General features: G+C 34.1%; 1 protein-coding gene across 1 annotated transcript in view; it reads left to right on the top strand.

Moving 5' to 3' along the window:
- LOC137091400 (tripartite motif-containing protein 16-like protein) overlaps window positions 1-6,621 on the top strand; it is a 29,394-nt gene extending 22,773 nt beyond the window's left edge. The window contains exons 4-7 of the mRNA XM_067455794.1: window positions 2,512-2,745; window positions 2,825-2,975; window positions 3,092-3,154; window positions 5,576-6,621. Of these exons, the coding sequence (XP_067311895.1) occupies window positions 2,512-2,745; window positions 2,825-2,975; window positions 3,092-3,154; window positions 5,576-6,189 (1,062 nt within the window). The 3' untranslated portion in view covers window positions 6,190-6,621. The remainder of the gene's footprint in view (window positions 1-2,511; window positions 2,746-2,824; window positions 2,976-3,091; window positions 3,155-5,575) is intronic.
- The last annotated feature ends 14,040 nt before the right edge of the window (window positions 6,622-20,661 follow it).

The following is a 20,661-nucleotide window of genomic DNA, read 5'->3' as shown; positions in this document are numbered from 1 at the left end:
ACGTCATCGTTCTCAGCCACTCCCTCTGTTCGCTGATTGGACAGGTAAAAATTTGTTCGGAGAAAACCTAAGACTACACAGCAATCCCAGACGTAGTACTGAAGGAAAATGAAAATTGAGCAGAAGTACGTAGGAGGGCAGAGCCAGGCTAGGCCACTTGTACTTTAAAAGGTACAATTTTGCTTTATGTAAAATTGGTTTGAATTGAGTTGGTTGGCAAGAATTTTTAGAACCTCAATAGATGTGAAGGACTATGAGTTAAGAGCTTGCTCAAGTGACGCAACTGATCGTCATTAGTCATTGAGAGCATTTGTCAAAGCTTAAAAGTGCCCTAGAATGAAAAATGTAATTAACCTTGCCATCGTGAAATAATAAGAGTTCAGTACAATGGACATCACATACTGTGAGTCTCAAACACCATTGCCTACTATTTCTTATGTAAATCTCGTGCATGAAAAACACCACGGGAAAAATAAGTGCCTCTCAGCATAACGCCAACCGTGACGCAAACGTTGAGGATCATTTATATACACGCCCCCAACATTTGCATCTGTCCAAACATGTTCATTGTCAGTCGGAACTGACGGAGCCAAATCATCAGGACTGCAGATAAACAAGACACTCGAGGATAGCAAAAACGGCTCTCATGACACATATGTCATGTTCCAGGCTGTGCAGGAGACGTGAGGACTTTTCATATGTCAACAATCATGGTTGAGGTTTATTATAATCGGATACTACAACAATTTAATTAAAAATTGTTCGTTTGTTCGGCCCATTTCAAGCAAGCTTCGCTCTGCGTCTTAAACTAAAGAAAGGGGCAATTACGACTGTATACTTGCAAGCAGTAAGTAGTGATTTATCCACCTATTGACTAGCTGTTTATACAATTTCTGATTAAATTGAAAGTTTCTTAGAGAGACCGCATTGTCTAGATAATGCAAGATATTAGTACAGTAACAATAGGAAACTCCAAGTACCATACAAAACTAAATAGTGTGTCTAATGACAAAGGGTAATATTATTAATGTATTACAAAATACAACCGTACATACGTTGCTTACAGATCATTCACTGGATCCTTCTAGCAAACATCAGCTTTTCCACCATATAAGTTAAAAGGCTGTTCATTTTGTAAAAATATAAGTTATATATTTATATTTTTGCGAACTGAAGTTTTTGCATGCTTGTATTATAGAGTACATCACAGTCACTGCGTAGCTTACATTGTGACTAACGTTATATAAACATGCAATATTGTTGACGAAAAAAGACAAGTCTAAAATGTAGACTGAATGACACTTTAAGCAGAACATCTCAAATGGAGATTGCTGAAATGCAGCTTACTTGTTTATTGGTGTTTTCAGATCATCCGCGAGAGAGAGAGTGTGCTCGCGTGCATATGGTTGCCAGATTGGACGTGTTTAGGTAAAACACTGCATAGTATACATGTTCTTTTCACAGAAAATCTCCGTTTGGGGGATTTAAATGATGAAATCTGGCAACCGCAAGCACGTCAGCTCTTTCTCGTGCGCGGATGATCTGAAAAAAACCCATAAACAAGTAGGCTGCATTTTATCAATCTCCATTTGAGATGTTCTGCTTAAAGTGTCATTCAGTCGGTCTGTGTTCTGTCAGGATGGTCAGGACTCATGAGCCGCTTCGCTGAACAACTGAACTGCTGTGAGCTTTGAGCTGCTGAAATAAGCCAATCAGAGCAGAGCACAACATTAATATTCATGACTCTTCCAAATAAGGCAAAAACAGAGCATTACATCCTAGGGACAATTTATAGGGTTGTAAATGGAGCTGTAAAACTGTGTATCTGGACAAATTTTACAATTTTTTGATATGTAGATATCAGAGAATAATTTAACATATTGTTTTAACTCATTCTAGGGCACCTTTAAATATATTTTAAGATCTTAGAAACGTGGCTTTCAAATGAGAGATTGGTATCAAAGAGCCAACTTTGACAACGGACTTGACAGAACAGCCATCGAGTGTTAGACAGTATTCTAGGTTATTACTTGTGGAATTTTTTTAGTCCAATAATTAAAAATTCAGGTTTTTTTCTGAATTAAGTTGTAGAAAAATCCTAGCCATCCATTTCTTTTATATCAACTATGTATTCCGATAGTTATGTGAATTATTATTATTATTATTTTTGTCAGGCAGCAAAGAAATATAGAGCTAAATATAGATGCATCCTAATGATATCAACCCAAGGGTAGCATGTACAGGGTGAAAAGCAACGGTCCTAGCACTGAGCCTTGCGGTACTCCATAAACTGAACTTGAGATCGATATTTCACACCTCTTCTTCTTTAGTCCATATAGAAGAACCAATTTTTACACTATAAAAATCATTTTGCATAATAGTTTCTTTGTGGAATCTTACAGTCTGATGAAGAACCATTTAAGAATCTTTATTTTTAAGAGTTTTCCACCGGAGCTCTATGTTTGTGTGAGGTGCCATTAAGAGCCGATTGTAATGTGTTTCCTATAACAGCGCTCTGCACAGACCGCAGTGCAGGACAGTGAGAGGATCTTCACTGAGCTCATCCGCTCCATTGAGAAACGTCGTTCTGAAGTGACGCAGCTGATCAGAAATCAGGAACGAGCTGCAGTGAAACAAGCTGAAGAACGACTGGCACGACTGGAGCTGGAGATCGATGATCTGAGGAGGAGAGACGCTGAGCTGAAACAGCTTTCACAAACAGATGATCCTATTCATTTCCTCCAGGTAAACAAAGATCTTCTCAAACACTGAAGACTCCAACAGCCTTCTCTAATTGCACAGAGTTTTGTCTTTGTGTCTATAGAGTTGCCCGTCTGTCTCTCTTCCTGGATCAACAGACGGCTTCACTGTCAGTTCTTGTCCAAATTTTGATGAGGTAGTGAAGACTGTCACTCAACTCAGAGACAAACTGCAGCAGTTCTGCACAGATGAGATTGAAAAGTTATCTAAAACAGGTAAATACTCATTTAAAGAATTTTATATAAATAAAATAAAATGGAAGTGGTTTAATTCCCGACATGGGAACTGAAGAGCTGGCACAGATACACAAATCTTTTTTTGGTGTTCACAGTGAAAACCGTCCAGGTCATTGTCCCGATTTGTCAGTTTACGACTAGGAAGGAGTTCCTACAATGTGAGTAACAATGAAAACACACACAAACACTGGCCATCACTGGGAGACTTTCTGTGCTAATTAAAGGTGTTATGAACTGGATTTTTTTATTTTTTAAACTGTTGTGTGAGGTCAACTAATGACGTTCGCATGGTTTTAACATTTAAAAACATCATAACTAATAAGTAATAGGCTATTTTCTACACTGGTTTTGAGACTCTCTCCTGAACCCTGGGTTTTGATGGGCGTGTCACTGGGGACTTGGAAGTAAACGCCCACGGCTAGGATTGGATAAGATTTGCATAGAATTTTTTTATTACTTGGCCCGCCCGATTGGTGCATATAAGCACGATCCGCGCACACACACGCGCGTGGGCTCTTCAAACACAACGGAGATCAAGAAATGTATGTTATTTCACTATTTGAGATTCACTGACCTGCCAACTAAGCTTACGTTTTGGTATACTGTCTGGAAAACACACAGCCCCGGGACGTTGGGCTTTGCGAACCCTGGGTCTGATCCTGAATCTCAATAAACCAACAACTAAGGGATTCTACAGCCTGTGACAACATGCTGGTGTGCTCTGTTAGACACATTACATACACATAATCAATACGATCTGTAATATGCAATACTATCGCATATATAACGACGTTACATGTTTTACTCACTCACATAAGTGTGTTGCACATTCCTGTCTTATCCAATATAGAAGGCACAGCATCGTTTTAATCTCAATATGTCTGCAAATCCAGTGTCGACTTGTCTTGTTTACAAACTATTATCTTGCTATCTTCGGCGTTTTTATTGCTCGGTAACACGATCAATTTAGCTCCACGATCCAGTGGGTGGGGCTACAGAAGTAGGCATACACATAGAGGCAGTTGTGGTTAACCCTTCTAATACGTCATTGATTTGAGAGCCTTGTTTTCTGGGCCTGGTACCTACAAAAGCTTTTCTTTTACTATCAAGGAAGTTTTTAGCTTTGAAATTTACAGGATAATCTTATATTACCATGACCTTTTATATATCAAAGGCTCAAGGGAAAGTTGATTTCTCAATTCATCACCCCTCTAAAACTGAAAACCCTGAGATGTAAACTTGCCAACTTGACACCAAAACACAAATGTAGCCAATCAGCAGTAAGGGGCGTGTCCACTCATAAGGGGGAGGGGCCTATGTTGCATATCCTGTTTGTGAATTTGGGGGCAGAGTTATCAAGATAGGGACACAATCCCTCTGGGTACAAGGTGTGTTTCTTTTAGTGATTTCAGATATCAACAGTTTTTCTCTGAAATCTCTTACTGCACCTTAAAGTGTTAGTTTAAACATGAAAATTCTGCCATTAATTAATTAAAGACCTTTGTTCATCAGAACACAAATTGAGAAGCTTTTGATTATATCCAAGAGGTTTTTGACACTCCCATAGACCGCAACGTCCAAATATAGTCCAATGTGATAACATTTGTTCAACCTTAATGTTATAGAGCAACGAGAATAGTTATGAATACTTGATTTTAGAGTCATAGAGTCACGTCCCATTATAATCATTTTAGGGGACTCTGTATAAGGGAAACAGGTCTATTTAGCTAAAATTAATGAATTGTTTAATTAATCTGGAGTCTAGTTTTATGATCGAGCAAATTACTCGTTCACTGTTCATTTGAACGGCCGTAACTATCGACTCTGCAGCGGATATTAATAACACACAGTAGTTGTGCTTATGAATTTAATGTCTTAAACTGTTGATCTGTTACCTGGCTAAAAGAGCATTTAAATAACACAAGAAACACTTATCTTTAATTACAAACTAAACATTATTGATTACTCTAACATGTAAAATTATCTATCAAACACACACATTCACACGAGTTGCAGAAAGGACAAAGTGAGGAAAGAAAGAGTTTTAAGAGAGAGAAAGGATGAAGCCCCAAGTTTCTAGCAATATATGCATTTATACAACCTGAATGAACCAAAAATCATTAACTTAACCCTTCTATCATTTCTTAGACGACAGGGTTATTCAATTTGATCTCATTGCAACAGCTCAGTTTAGAATCTGGAGGTTACTTGTGTTTGCGTCTCTGTGTCTTCTGAATGGGAATCCCACTTTCGGTCCTGGCTGGTCAGGGGTTTTCCCGGTTTGTAATTTTATGGTTTTTCCCGTCTTTTGATGGATATCTTTGGAAGCCAATCACGTGGCGTGTTGGTGGCTGAATGATGTTTTGAAGTTGAAGCCCACTGGAAATTCGTCGAAGGAAGCTTTGCGTCGAAACACGAGACTCATGGAAAGAAATTAAACTTAAGTAAAAGAAAGGGAAGTGAGAGAATAGTTCTAGATGGCTTGAATGAGGGTCGTCTTGGTTCAGGATTGACTGTTTACAACTAATATGCAAACTTATATGTAAATTCATAAGTGATTATGTGTTTATCTCCATCAGATTCCCGTCTGCTGACTCTGGATGTGAACACGGTGAATAATTGGCTCCGTCTGTTTGAAGAAAACACAGTGATCACTTACTCTGACACACGTGTGCCATATCCTGATCATCCAGACCGATTTGATTCTTGGACTGAGGCGCTGTGTGTGGAGAGTGTGACTGGACGCTGTTACTGGGAGGTGGAGTGGGCTGGAGAAGGGAGGTCAGGAGTAGATATAGGAGTGACATTTAAGAGCATCAGCAGGAAGGGAGATGGTCCTGAGAGTGCAGTTGGACGTAACAATAAGTCCTGGAGTTTGTTCTGCTCTCCAGACTATTGCTCATTCTGGCACAATAACACCGAGACCGTCCTTCCTGTGGTCAATGTCTCCAGTAGAATAGGAGTGTATGTGGATCACAGCGCAGGGATTTTGTCCTTCTACAGCGTCTCAGACACAATGAGCCTCATCCACAGAGTCCAGACCACATTCACTCAGCCGCTCTACGCTGTGTTTGGACTTGATAGACAGACAGCGCTGAAACTGTCTAACCGATTAAATAATCCAGATATTTTACAGATTCTTAATCCAGATTTTCTACAGGCTTTGTTAATTCGCAGAATGATGATGTCATGAGGCGTATTTTCTAATCAGAAATACCACTCCTGAACGAGCCAAAATATTTTCAAACTTCTCTATATCAAAAACATTGTATTTGTCTGTCATTTCTCTTTTTTTGTCTGACTGTTGTTTGTTTAAAAGAAATGGTTAAGTTTCCACATTACTGGAACATTGTGTGACCTCAGGTAAAGACATCTCTAGCATCTCATCCAACAGGATTTGTCGGTTTCTGAAAGGTCTTTCAGCTTCTTGTAGATTATTGTTATGAACATTTTTCATGTTTTTCAGGCTGTTTTTTCATACATCTCTCATATATGACCTTTGAATATATACACACTTAAAATGGTTTCTTCTGATATGATTCATTTTAATATTGTATTTAGCCTACTTGATGTTAACAGTTTTTTTATGATGATGATGATGAGAACCATTAAATGATTACACCTTCAGTTCTGCTGACTCTGCACAGTTTTATTGCAGGCATAATCAACTTTATGATTCAGATTCATTTAATATTTAATGTGGTATCATTAATATCAGGTTCGTCAGGTATTTTCTTGCTCTTTATGATTACATGACTATCTAACAGACATGCACAATTCACCTCAGAGACAACTGACATGGAAAACAGAAAGTGTCCGATTTCACAACTGTACACGGCTCTTCTCGATCAGCACTGTGAAACGCAGCTATTACACTGCAAAATCAAAATAGTTTGACTTACTTCAAAAAAAGCATGGGAACTGATGGCCAAAGAGGAAAATGTAAGTGTACGTAAAGTTAAGTAATGTTGTTTACTTACACAAGAGTTTTGGTGACTAAAAATTAACTGTACCGAGTACTTAATAATTTACTTTAGATTTACTCTTGACTTAGTATATCTCCTATTGTTGTTACCAATGTGTGTTTTGCATACGTCTGTTACACTCACCACCCTAAAACCGGGAGCTCACCAAGCCGACAGTCGGCAGTCAGGCAGTTTTTATGCGTCGGCCAACTAAGTTTTCTCCTGATTTTGGTCCTCGTCGGCTATTTTTTGGCTGATTCAACATGTTAAAACTGTGTCTCCGCTCGTCGGTCCATCAGGCCATCTGATCATTCTGATTGCTGTTCAGCTAGCAAACCAGTGCAAAAAAAAAAAAAACGTAAGTGACGACGCAAGTAAAAGATGGAGTCAAGAGGGAACACATTGTCAAGAATGCTTGTCACCTTTTGTTTACATGTCAAAAGATTTGGCTGTGTGGACCGAGGCAAGTGAAGACGAATTGATCAGCATGATGAAGGCGAATTGATCAGCATGATCCAGGAAAGGCCTGCTCTGTATGTTATGTCAACCATGTGGCGAAAGCTGAACTGTGGTGTGAGATTGCAAATGTGCCATATCAGGTAAGATTTCCTTTTTGGAAAACTTGTTTGTTATTTTTCAGTTGTCCATATTAAAAAGCTATATGTGTTAGGGTGTTGTGTGTGTATCAAAATAATTTGATTTATGAAAACAGGCGGTGCAATGATTCTTTTTCAAATCATTATTATAATCGATAGGACACATTTCTCATTACATTGGTCACTTTGCAAAATTCTTCACACAGTTCTATTAACCAACTTCCATCTTTGCACAGCAGTTAATTTCACATTCAAAATGCACTAAAGATACCAAAACACTTAATTCATGTCTTAATGTCCTAAAGCAATGATAAATGATCCCGATCCACAGTTTAGCCCACATAGATTTCTGTTGTTCTCCCTGTGTGAAGAGTTTTCCAAAAGTGACCTAAAAGTATTGAGAAATGTATTCTAATAACTGTAAAAAAAGAAAAAATAATAATAACAAAGTGGTGTCAACTAGAATACGTCAAGTTAACTGTAAAACGAAGATTCACATTTGTTGGCATTACAAATAGCCATGAAATTGACATAACTAGGCTTAATGCTTACAACATTTTACTTTGTCCCTCAGAAAAATAGTTCAAGAAGCGGTGGAATTCATTGCGAATCCAGTACATGCGTTACAAGAAACACGGACCCTCGGAAGTTCTGGAGCTCAGAAGACTGGCGGACAGCAATAGATCTTAACCCGTCTGCAGTATCTAGACCCTCACACAAAAAGGAAGGAGAGAACCTCAAATCTAACTATCAGGGTAAATAAACAATTTTTTTTATTTTTTTTTTATTTTAGAAAATAAACATTTTGCTTTTGGTAAAATGCCCACAGATGGGTCTATTTACAAGTAACTCAACACATTTACTTCCACATGTGCATCTGAATAGATCAATTTAGTCAATATGCAGGATACTGCTTCACCTATGCCCTTTTATTGTTATGGGTGATTGGTGATCAAGTGTAAGAACCTGTAGTACCACATCATTGGTGTGAAAAAAATATTATGGCGGAGGAAATTGTTGGAGAGGAGGTAAATAAATAATTTTGTAATGTGCTGCTGCTACGGCTGGATGTGCAAATGTTTGGGCTTTGTTTCTGTTTGATAGAATTGTAAATATATATATTAAAATATATTCTGAACTGCACAGTCGCCGTCAATGGCGTCACATTCAAATCCTGTCAGATAATCTTTGGGCTCATTTCATAAGAAATTACCTTTCCTCTCTTCAGCCCAGACAGAAATGGCGCACAGACAATCAAAACCTGCAACCTAACACTGTTGTTCTAATTCTTGATCCCCAACTTCCTCGACCTCAATGGTCAGTGGTTAAAATCATCTCCCTCCATCCCAGCAAGGATGGTCATTGTAGGGTTGCAGATGTCCAAGTCAGGGACAGGACATATACCAGGCCAGTTGCCTGCCTTATCCCTCTCCCGGCCCAACCTGATCCCTCATCACAAATCTCAAATTTGCTTTACACATTTGGGGGCAGCTGTTGAGAAGTTCTTAGGCTGCTAACCTGCACTCTCATGATCCCCTTTCACACTGCACGTCGGATCCGCAATATTCCCGGAACATTGCTGGGTCGCCTTCTGTGTGAAAGCAACCACGTCCCGGCATTGATTACCGAATTCGACCCGGGTCGGGGACCTAGTAATATTGCAGTATTCGACCCGGGACGAGCGCTGTGTGAACAAAAGCCGAAACTAATGCCGCAACGTGTACGTAGTTATCGTGCGACTCCTAGAGCTTGTTTTTTCAATAACACAACCCTGCAGTGCCAGAAGAGCTCGTCTGTGTTTTAAATGCAGAGAGTGTTCGTATACAAAAGAAACTAAAATTAAACAAGCAGAAATGTGCGCAAACTGGACACAAGTCGAGACCCCGGAGCTCCTTACTATCCGCGCTGAAGCGGAGATCGCTCGCCATTATACGTCACATCCGGATGTCACGTGTCAACTAGACCCGGGACCGTTAAGCGTTGTGTGTGAAAGCGCACATATTACGGTATTTCGCTGGCAGTGAGAATGGACCAAATCTAGCGGCCCGGGAACAAATGCCGGGTCGCATTATCCGTGTATTTGCCGGAATCGCAGTGTGAAAGGGGCTATGGCAAGTGTCACACCTCCTAAGACTGTTAATTTCCTTGTTAGCCCTAAGCTCCACCCACCCAATTTCTTGCCAATTAGGACTTCCTCACAGGCTTTATTAACTGCACCTGTGTCCAGAGCTTTACCTTTTCTGTTGTATGTGGCTGTATAATGCAGAGGACTACGGTTTACTCCTTTAAATCACCTGTGTGCGTAAATTACCATGTAAGTGCTTTTGCTTGATATTTGAAGATTCCCTTTCGTATGATCTGTTTGGTATAAATGTTTCATTCTTGTTGTATTTCCTGATTGGACCTGTGCTTTAGTTATTTAAATGTTTATTTGAACTTATAGTATGACTAGATGCCCTCATGTATTGTTTGTTACTTTTGCCTATGGACTTAGTTATATTTAGTTATATTTTACATGATTTGCCATTTGTTTGTGAAACTAAAGTTCTGTATTTGTTTCTTTTGTAGAAACCACACAACACACACACACACATGTTGTGTTTCCATGTTTTATGGGGACATTCCATGGGCGTAATGGTTTTTATACTGTACAAACTGTATTTTCTATCCCCCTACACTGCCCCTTCCCCTAAACCTACCCATCATAGGAAACATTTAGCATTTTTACTTTCTCAAAAAACTCATCCTGTATGATTTATAAGATGTTTTCCTCATGGGGACCATAAAATGTCCCCACAAGGACAAGGATTTCGGATATTGCCATCTTTGTGGGGACATTTTGTCCTCGTAATGTAGGGTTTACCAGCCCACACACACACACACACACACACACACACACACACACACACACACACACACAACAACCGTGTGTATACCTTCACAATCACTTTTCCTGGGTTGACAAGACTGCACCTGTTCTTACCGACAGCCCCACTGTCTTCAAGCTAGCTACCTAAACATTCCCCTAAACTTTTTCAGTCACCTATTATGCAACATTCACTTTTATAAGGTGATTTGAACATAAATGTGTGTTGTCAGTGTGCGTGTACACAACCACCCTATAATGATAAAAATCCACCCACTCCTTTAAAAAAAGACATATGGTTGCACTGCAGAGCCCCGCCCACACGTGTTGATGGACACTGCTGTATTAGCATAGCTCCGCCCCTCAGAGAGTTGTAGCTGAGCTGTTCATAGTCCGGCATGTTTATCTCCTCGCCAGAGCATTAACAACAGCATTCAAGAAAGAAATGTGTTCTTATTAAAGCTACTAAAGTTCTGTCAGTCAAGAGCAGTGAGTGAATTTCTGTTTATCTTCTGTTGTTTGATTCATATTAACAGCAGATAGAGCAGCAGGTACTGTATATTACACTGCTTTCACTTTAGTAAAGTTAGACAGACAGATCTAATATACACAAGATTTCTGTTACTTACTTGCTGCATACGTGCACAGACACACACAACCAACCTTTTTCATGTGAACTTTGTGTGTTTCTGACTTATTCTTGAGCATTTGACAGTTTACTCGCACTAACACATGCAAGATAACTAGTCTAGTTTAATAGACTACTCACAATGTGCTGACATCCAGCTCTGTGTGCATGCTGCAGGAGCATGTGTGTGTTTAAGTTGAGAGCAACAAGGCTTTAAAATGCATGCAGATGATATTTCATGGTGATGAAGACCTGCAATGTCACATGAAAGTGTCTGCGAGAGAGATCACTAAAACAAGCAGATATCATATTTCTGCTGTGAGCTGTGTAGGCTCCGCCCTCTCGGGTGGGGAGCAGCAGCTCATTTGCATTAAAGGAGCCACACACAGAACAGCTTATTTTTCTTCAACCCCAAAATTGCCATATTCAAAATAGTATGTTAAATTATCTGTTAGGAATTTTTATCTTAAACTTCACAGGCACACTCTGGGGACATGTGAGACTTCATCTTGTGTAAAGGGGCATAATAGGTACCCTTTAAGAGCAATCAAATAATTTTGTTTGCAAAAATATTCTAATGCAAAAAAAAAAAAAAACTAGAATTCACCTCTCCATCCTCCAGCCATTTAGCCCTAGATCTAACAAACATGTGATGTGATATTGTGTACTGTTCCTTTAATTCTGAGTGGAGGGGGTGTGTGTGAGGAGGACGCAGGGGAACGTCATTATGTCAAAAGTTATAGTGGATACTGGTTGTTATTAAACAAGGTGTTCGCCCGAGAAACTGCCTCTTTACGGTCATTTTACAGGGGGTTTGTGTGTATAATACGCCATAAAGTGCGTATCATATGCACACGAAAAACTGCATACCATATGCACGCCAAATTGCGGTTTGTTGGATCATGTCACAATAAGGCAAAATACACACAAAAAAATGAATACCACAGTGTATACTATTACATACAAGTTAAATTATTTAATTATCACAAAGTCAAAATGGACAAAAAAAAAAAAAAAATCGAATTACGACTGTGTACTATTAAATAAAACCTGATTTTATTCAATTATCAAAAGTCAAGTGGACAAAAAAATCAAAATATGACCGTGTATACTATTACATAAACATTAATTTATTCACATATCACAAAGTTAAAATGGACAAATTAAAATACGACAGTGTGGACTATTACATACAAGTGAATTTATTCAATTATCACAAAGTGCGGTTTGTTGGATCATGTGCATGATGTTCCCACTGAGCAATTCTCCATTCACTGCATGGATGAGTTTCTCTTCACTCTGGTCAAGACTCTCTGCTCCGTCAGACTGAATGTATGCTCTGGACAGCGTGTCTGCGATTAGCATTTGGTTACCTGGAGTGTAGACAATGTGGATGTCATACCTTTTGTAGCTGAGGGAACATTCTCTGCAGATGTGCTGGTGCTGCTCCAATGGGTTTGGAGAATAAGGCCTCAAGTGTTTTATGATCAGACTGGACTCTGATCTTTTCAGGGAAACTTTTTCAGAGCGAACATGATGGCCAGCAGTTCCTTTTCTGAGCATAGTTCTTTTCTGCCACAGATTGCTATTGGTGGCTTTTGACTTTTTGTGATAATTGTATATTATTACATAAACGTTAATTTATTCACTGTTGTATTTCGTTTTTTTTTTTTTTAGTCCATTTTGACTTTGTGATAATTTAATAATTTCACTTTTATGTAATAGTATACACTGTGGTATTTTTTGTTTTTGTTTATTTTGACTTTGTGATAATTGAATAAATTCACTTTTATGTCATAGTATACATTGTGGTATTTTGATAGTTTTTTTCCATTTTTACTTTTTGTGGTAACTGAATAATTTCACCTTTTATGGAATAGTATACACTAGTGTTGTCAGAAGTATCGACCTCGATACCAAATCGATACTGAAATGTTAAAAATGTGACGCTTCGAGCGTTGTTGAGCTGGAATCGTGAACTCCTCTGACTGGTCATTGTGCTCACCCGCTCGTCGGATGTACCTGTGATTGGCTACAGTGATCAACACACTGCAGCGGTTTGAAAGCAGGACCGTTTGAAAGCACAAGCAAGCATCAACCAGCGGATCGGTAGGCTGATAGACTCCTACATTCAAAACGCTCTGTGTGTATCTGTGCAAAATTATAATTTATGCAATGGTACACACTGTGATATTTAGATTTTTTTTCCATCCATTTGCCTTTGACATAAAAGTGAATTTATTCAATTATCACAAAGTATACAGTGTGGTATTTTGATATTTTTTCATTCACTTTGCCTTTTTGTGATAATTGAATAAATTCACTTTTATGTAATAGTATACACTGTCGAAATTTGATTGTTTTGTCCATTTTGACTTTTTGTGATAATTGAATTAATTCACTTTTATGTCATAGTATACACTGTCGAAATTTGATTGTTTTGTCCATTTTGACTTTTTGTGATAATTGAAAAAATTCACTTGTATGTCCTAGTATACACTGTCGAAATTTGATTGTTTTGTCCATTTTGACTTTGTGGTAATTGAATAAATTCACTTTTATGTCATAGTATACACTGTCGAAATGTGATTGTTTTGTCCATTTGTGATAATTGAATAAATTCACTTGTATGTCCTAGTATACACTGTCGAAATTTGATTGTTTTGTCCATTTTGACTTTGTGGTAATTGAATAAATTCACTTTTATGTCATAGTATACATTGTCGAAATTTGATTGTTTTGTCCATTTTGACTTTTTGTGATAATTGAATAAATTCACTTTTATCTCATAGTATACACTGTCGAATTTTGATTGTTTTGTCCATATTGCCTTTTTGTGATAATTGAATGAATTCACTTTTATGTCATAGTATACACTGTGGTATTTTGATATTTTTTTCATTCACTTTTCCTTTTTGTGATAATTCAATAAATTCAGTTTTATGTCATAGTATACATTGTCGAAATTTGATTGTTTTGTCCATTTTGACTTTTTGTGATAATTGATTGAATTCACTTTTATGTCATAGTATACATAGTCGAAATTTGATTGTTTTGTCCATTTTGACTTTATTTGATGATTGAATAAATTCACTTTTATGTCATAGTATACACTGTCATATTTCGATTTTTCTTTCATTCACTTTGCCTTTTTGTGATAATTCAATAAATTCAGTTTTATGTCATAGTATACACTGTGGTATTTTGATATTTTTTTCATTCACTTTGCCTTTTTGTGATAATTGAATAAATTCACTTTTATGTAATAGTATACACTGTCGAAATTTGATTGTTTTGTCCATTTTGACTTTTTGTGATAATTGAATAAATTCACTTTTATGTCATAGTATACACTGTGGTATTTTGATATTTTTTTCATTCACTTTGCCTTTTTGTGATAATTGAATAAATTCACTTTTATGTAATAGTATACACTGTCGAAATTTGATTGTTTTGTCCATTTTGAATTTGTGATAATTGAATGAATTCACTTTTATGTCATAGTATACATTGTCGTATTTTGATTTTTTTTGTTGTCCATTTTGACTTTTTGATAATTTAATAAATTCAGTTTTATGTCATAGTATACACTGTCGAAATTTGATTGTTTTGTCCATTTGTGATAATTGAATAAATTCACTTTTATGTAATAGCATACACTGTGGTATTTTGATATTTTTTTCATTCACTTTGCCTTTTTGTGATAATTGAATAAATTAAGTTTTATATGTCATAGTATACATTGTCGAAATTTGATTGTTTTGTCCATTTTGACTTTTTGTGATAATTGAATAAATTCAGTTTTATGTCATTGTATACACTGTCGAAATTTGATTGTTTTGTCCATTTTGCCTTTTTGTGATAATTGAATAAATTCAGTTTTATGTCATAGTATACACTGTCGAAATTTGATTGTTTTGTCCATTTGTGATAATTGAATAAATTCACTTTTATGTAATAGTATACACTGTGGTATTTTGATATTTTTTCATTCACTTTGCCTTTTTGTGATAATTCAATGAATTCAGTTTTTTGTCATAGTATACACTGTCGAAATTTGATTGTTTTTTCCATTTGTGAAAATTGAATGAATTCACTGTTATGTCATAGTATACACTGTGATATTTGGATATTTTTTCATTCACTTTTCCTTTTAGTGGTAATTAAATAAATTCACTTTTATGTAATAGTATACACTGTCGTATTTCGATTTTTCTTTCATTCACTTTGCCTTTTTGTGATAATTCAATAAATTCACTTTTATGTCATAGTATACACAGTCGAAATTTGATTGTTTTGTCCATTTTGACTTTTTGTGATAATTGAATAAATTCACTTGTATGTCCTAGTATACACTGTCGAAATTTGATTGTTTTGTCCATTTTGACTTTGTGGTAATTGAATAAATTCACTTTTATGTCATAGTATACATTGTCGAAATTTGATTGTTTTGTCCATTTTGACTTTTTGTGATAATTGAATAAATTCACTTTTATCTCATAGTATACACTGTCGAATTTTGATTGTTTTGTCCATATTGCCTTTTTGTGATAATTGAATGAATTCACTTTTATGTCATAGTATACACTGTGGTATTTTGATATTTTTTTCATTCACTTTTCCTTTTTGTGATAATTCAATAAATTCAGTTTTATGTCATAGTATACATTGTCGAAATTTGATTGTTTTGTCCATTTTGACTTTTTGTGATAATTGATTGAATTCACTTTTATGTCATAGTATACACTGTCATATTTCGATTTTTCTTTCATTCACTTTGCCTTTTTGTGATAATTCAATAAATTCAGTTTTATGTCATAGTATACACTGTCGAAATTTGATTGTTTTGTCCATTTTGACTTTTTGTGATAATTGAATAAATTCACTTTTATGTCATAGTATACACTGTGGTATTTTGATATTTTTTTCATTCACTTTGCCTTTTTGTGATAATTGAATAAATTCACTTTTATGTAATAGTATACACTGTCGAAATTTGATTGTTTTGTCCATTTTGAATTTGTGATAATTGAATGAATTCACTTTTATGTCATAGTATACATTGTCGTATTTTGATTTTTTTTGTTGTCCATTTTGACTTTTTGTGATAATTGAATAAATTCACTTGTATGTCATAGTATACACTGTCGAAATTTGATTTTGTCCATTTTGAATTTGTGATAATTGAATAAGTTCACTTTTATGTCATAGTATACACTGTCGTAATTTGATGTTTTTTGTCCATTTTGACTTTTTGATAATTTAATAAATTCAGTTTTATGTCATAGTATACACTGTCGAAATTTGATTGTTTTGTCCATTTGTGATAATTGAATAAATTCACTTTTATGTAATAGCATACACTGTGGTATTTTGATATTTTTTTCATTCACTTTGCCTTTTTGTGATAATTGAATAAATTAAGTTTTATATGTCATAGTATACATTGTGGAAATTTGATTGTTTTGTCCATTTTGACTTTTTGTGATAATTGAATAAATTCAGTTTTATGTCATTGTATACACTGTCGAAATTTGATTGTTTTGTCCATTTTGCCTTTTTGTGATAATTGAATAAATTCAGTTTTATGTCATAGTATACACTGTCGAAATTTGATTGTTTTGTCCATTTGTGATAATTGAATAAATTCACTTTTATGTAATAGTATACACTGTGGTATTTTGATATTTTTTCATTCACTTTGCCTTTTTGTGATAATTCAATGAATTCAGTTTTTTGTCATAGTATACACTGTCGAAATTTGATTGTTTTTTCCATTTGTGAAAATTGAATGAATTCACTGTTATGTCATAGTATACACTGTGATATTTGGATATTTTTTCATTCACTTTTCCTTTTAGTGGTAATTAAATAAATTCACTTTTATGTAATAGTATACACTGTCGTATTTCGATTTTTCTTTCATTCACTTTGCCTTTTTGTGATAATTCAATAAATTCACTTTTATGTCATAGTATACACAGTCGAAATTTGATTGTTTTGTCCATTTTGACTTTTTGTGATAATTGAATAAATTCACTTTTATGTCAAAGTATACACAGTCGAAATTTGATTGTTTTGTCCATTTTTACTTTATTTGATAATTGAATAAATTCACCTTTATGTAATATTATACAGTCGAAATTTGATTGTTTTGTCCATTTTGACTTTGTGGTAATTGAATAAGTTCACTTATATGTCATAGTATACACTGTCGAAATTTGATTGTTTTGTCCATTTGTGATAATTGAATAAATTCACTTTTATGTAATAGCATACACTGTGGTATTTCATTTTTTCCTATTTTGCCTTTTAGTGGTAATTGAATAAATTCACTTTTATGTCATAGTATACATTTTCGAAATTTGATTGTTTTGTCCATTTTGACTTTTTGTGATAATTGAATAAATTCACTTTTATCTCATAGTATACACTGTCGAATTTTGATTGTTTTGTCCATATTGCCTTTTTGTTATAATTGAATGAATTCAGTTTTATGTCATAGTATACACTGTCGAAATTTGTTTGTTTTGTCCATTTTTACTTTTTGTGAAAATTGAATAAATTCACCTTTATGTAATATTATACAGTCGAAATTTGATTGTTTTGTCCATTTTGACTTTGTGGTAATTGAATAAGTTCACTTATATGTCATAGTATACACTGTCGAAATTTGATTGTTTTGTCCATTTGTGATAATTGAATAAATTCACTTTTATGTAATAGCATACACTGTGGTATTTCATTTTTTCCTATTTTGCCTTTTAGTGGTAATTGAATAAATTCACTTTTATGTCATAGTATACATTTTCGAAATTTGATTGTTTTGTCCATTTTGACTTTTTGTGATAATTGAATAAATTCACTTTTATCTCATAGTATACACTGTCGAATTTTGATTGTTTTGTCCATATTGCCTTTTTGTGATAATTGAATGAATTCAGTTTTATGTCATAGTATACACTGTCGAAATTTGATTGTTTTGTCCATTTTGCCTTTTTGTGATAATTGAATAAATTCAGTTTTATGTCATAGTATACACTGTCGAAATTTGATTGTTTTGTCCATTTGTGATAATTGAATGAATTCACTTTTATGTCATAGTATACACTGTGGTATTTTGATATTTTTTTCATTCACTTTTCCTTTTTGTGATAATTGAATAAATTAAGTTTTATGTAATAGTATACATTGTCGAAATTTGATTGTTTTGTCCATTTTGACTTTGTGGTAATTGAATAAATTCACTTTTATCTCATAGTATACACCGTCGTAATTTGATGTTTTTTGTCCATTTTGACTTTTTGATAATTTAATAAATTCACTTTTTTTGTAATAGTATACACTGTCGTAATTTGATGTTTTTTGTCCATTTTGACTTTTTGATAATTGAATAAATTCACTTTTATGTCATAGTATACACTGTCGAAATTTGATTGTTTTGTCCATTTTGACTTTTTGTGATAATTGAATAAATTCACTTTTATGTAATAGTATACACTGTCGTATTTCGATTTTTTTTCATTCACTTTGCCTTTTTGTGATAATTCAATAAATTCAGTTTTATGTCTTAGTATACACTGTCGAAATTTGATTGTTTTGTCCATTTTGACTTTTCGTGATAATTGAATAAATTCACTTTTATGTCAAAGTATACACTGTCAAAATTTGATTGTTTTGTCCATTTTGACTTTATTTGATAATTGATTGAATTCACTTTTATGTCATAGTATACACTGTGGTATTTCATTTTTTCCTATTTTGCCTTTTAGTGGTAATTGAATAAATTCACTTTTATGTCATAGTATACACTGTGGTATTTGGATATTTTTTCATTCACTTTTCCTTTTAGTGGTAATTAAATAAATTCACTTTTATGTAATAGTATACACTGTCGTATTTCGATTTTTCTTTCATTCACTTTGCCTTTTTGTGATAATTCAATAAATTCACTTTTATGTCATAGTATACACAGTCGAAATTTGATTGTTTTGTCCATTTTGACTTTTTGTGATAATTGAATAAATTCACTTGTATGTCCTAGTATACACTGTCGAAATTTGATTGTTTTGTCCATTTTGACTTTGTGGTAATTGAATAAATTCACTTTTATGTCATAGTATACATTGTCGAAATTTGATTGTTTTGTCCATTTTGACTTTTTGTGATAATTGAATAAATTCACTTTTATCTCATAGTATACACTGTCGAATTTTGATTGTTTTGTCCATATTGCCTTTTTGTGATAATTGAATGAATTCACTTTTATGTCATAGTATACACTGTGGTATTTTGATATTTTTTTCATTCACTTTTCCTTTTTGTGATAATTCAATAAATTCAGTTTTATGTCATAGTATACATTGTCGAAATTTGATTGTTTTGTCCATTTTGACTTTTTGTGATAATTGATTGAATTCACTTTTATGTCATAGTATACATAGTCGAAATTTGATTGTTTTGTCCATTTTGACTTTATTTGATGATTGAATAAATTCACTTTTATGTCATAGTATACACTGTCATATTTCGATTTTTCTTTCATTCACTTTGCCTTTTTGTGATAATTCAATAAATTCAGTTTTATGTCATAGTATACACTGTCGAAATTTGATTGTTTTGTCCATTTTGACTTTTTGTGATAATTGAATAAATTCACTTTTATGTCATAGTATACACTGTGGTATTTTGATATTTTTTTCATTCACTTTGCCTTTTTGTGATAATTGAATAAATTCACTTTTATGTAATAGTATACACTGTCGAAATTTGATTGTTTTGTCCATTTTGAATTTGTGATAATTGAATGAATTCACTTTTATGTCATAGTATACATTGTCGTATTTTGATTTTTTTTGTTGTCCATTTTGACTTTTTGTGATAATTGAATAAATTCACTTGTATGTCCTAGTATACACTGTCGAAATTTGATTTTGTCCATTTTGACTTTGTGGTAATTGAATAAGTTCACTTTTATGTCATAGTATACACTGTCGTAATTTGATGTTTTTTGTCCATTTTGACTTTTTGATAATTTAATAAATTCAGTTTTATGTCATAGTATACACTGTCGAAATTTGATTGTTTTGTCCATTTGTGATAATTGAATAAATTCACTTTTATGTAATAGCATACACTGTGGTATTTTGATATTTTTTTCATTCACTTTGCCTTTTTGTGATAATTGAATAAATTAAGTTTTATATGTCATAGTATACATTGTCGAAATTTGATTGTTTTGTCCATTTTGACTTTTTGTGATAATTGAATAAATTCAGTTTTATGTCATTGTATACACTGTCGAAATTTGATTGTTTTGTCCATTTTGCCTTTTTGTGATAATTGAATAAATTCAGTTTTATGTCATAGTATACACTGTCGAAATTTGATTGTTTTGTCCATTTGTGATAATTGAATAAATTCACTTTTATGTAATAGTATACACTGTGGTATTTTGATATTTTTTCATTCACTTTGCCTTTTTGTGATAATTCAATGAATTCAGTTTTTTGTCATAGTATACACTGTCGAAATTTGATTGTTTTTTCCATTTGTGAAAATTGAATGAATTCACTGTTATGTCATAGTATACACTGTGATATTTGGATAT

The sequence above is a fragment of the Pseudorasbora parva genome, chromosome 2 (assembly GCF_024679245.1).
Source record: "Pseudorasbora parva isolate DD20220531a chromosome 2, ASM2467924v1, whole genome shotgun sequence".
Classification (NCBI taxonomy): domain Eukaryota; kingdom Metazoa; phylum Chordata; class Actinopteri; order Cypriniformes; family Gobionidae; genus Pseudorasbora; species Pseudorasbora parva.
Note: the sequence above shows the minus strand (reverse complement) of the source record. Positions and strands in the feature narration are given on the sequence as shown.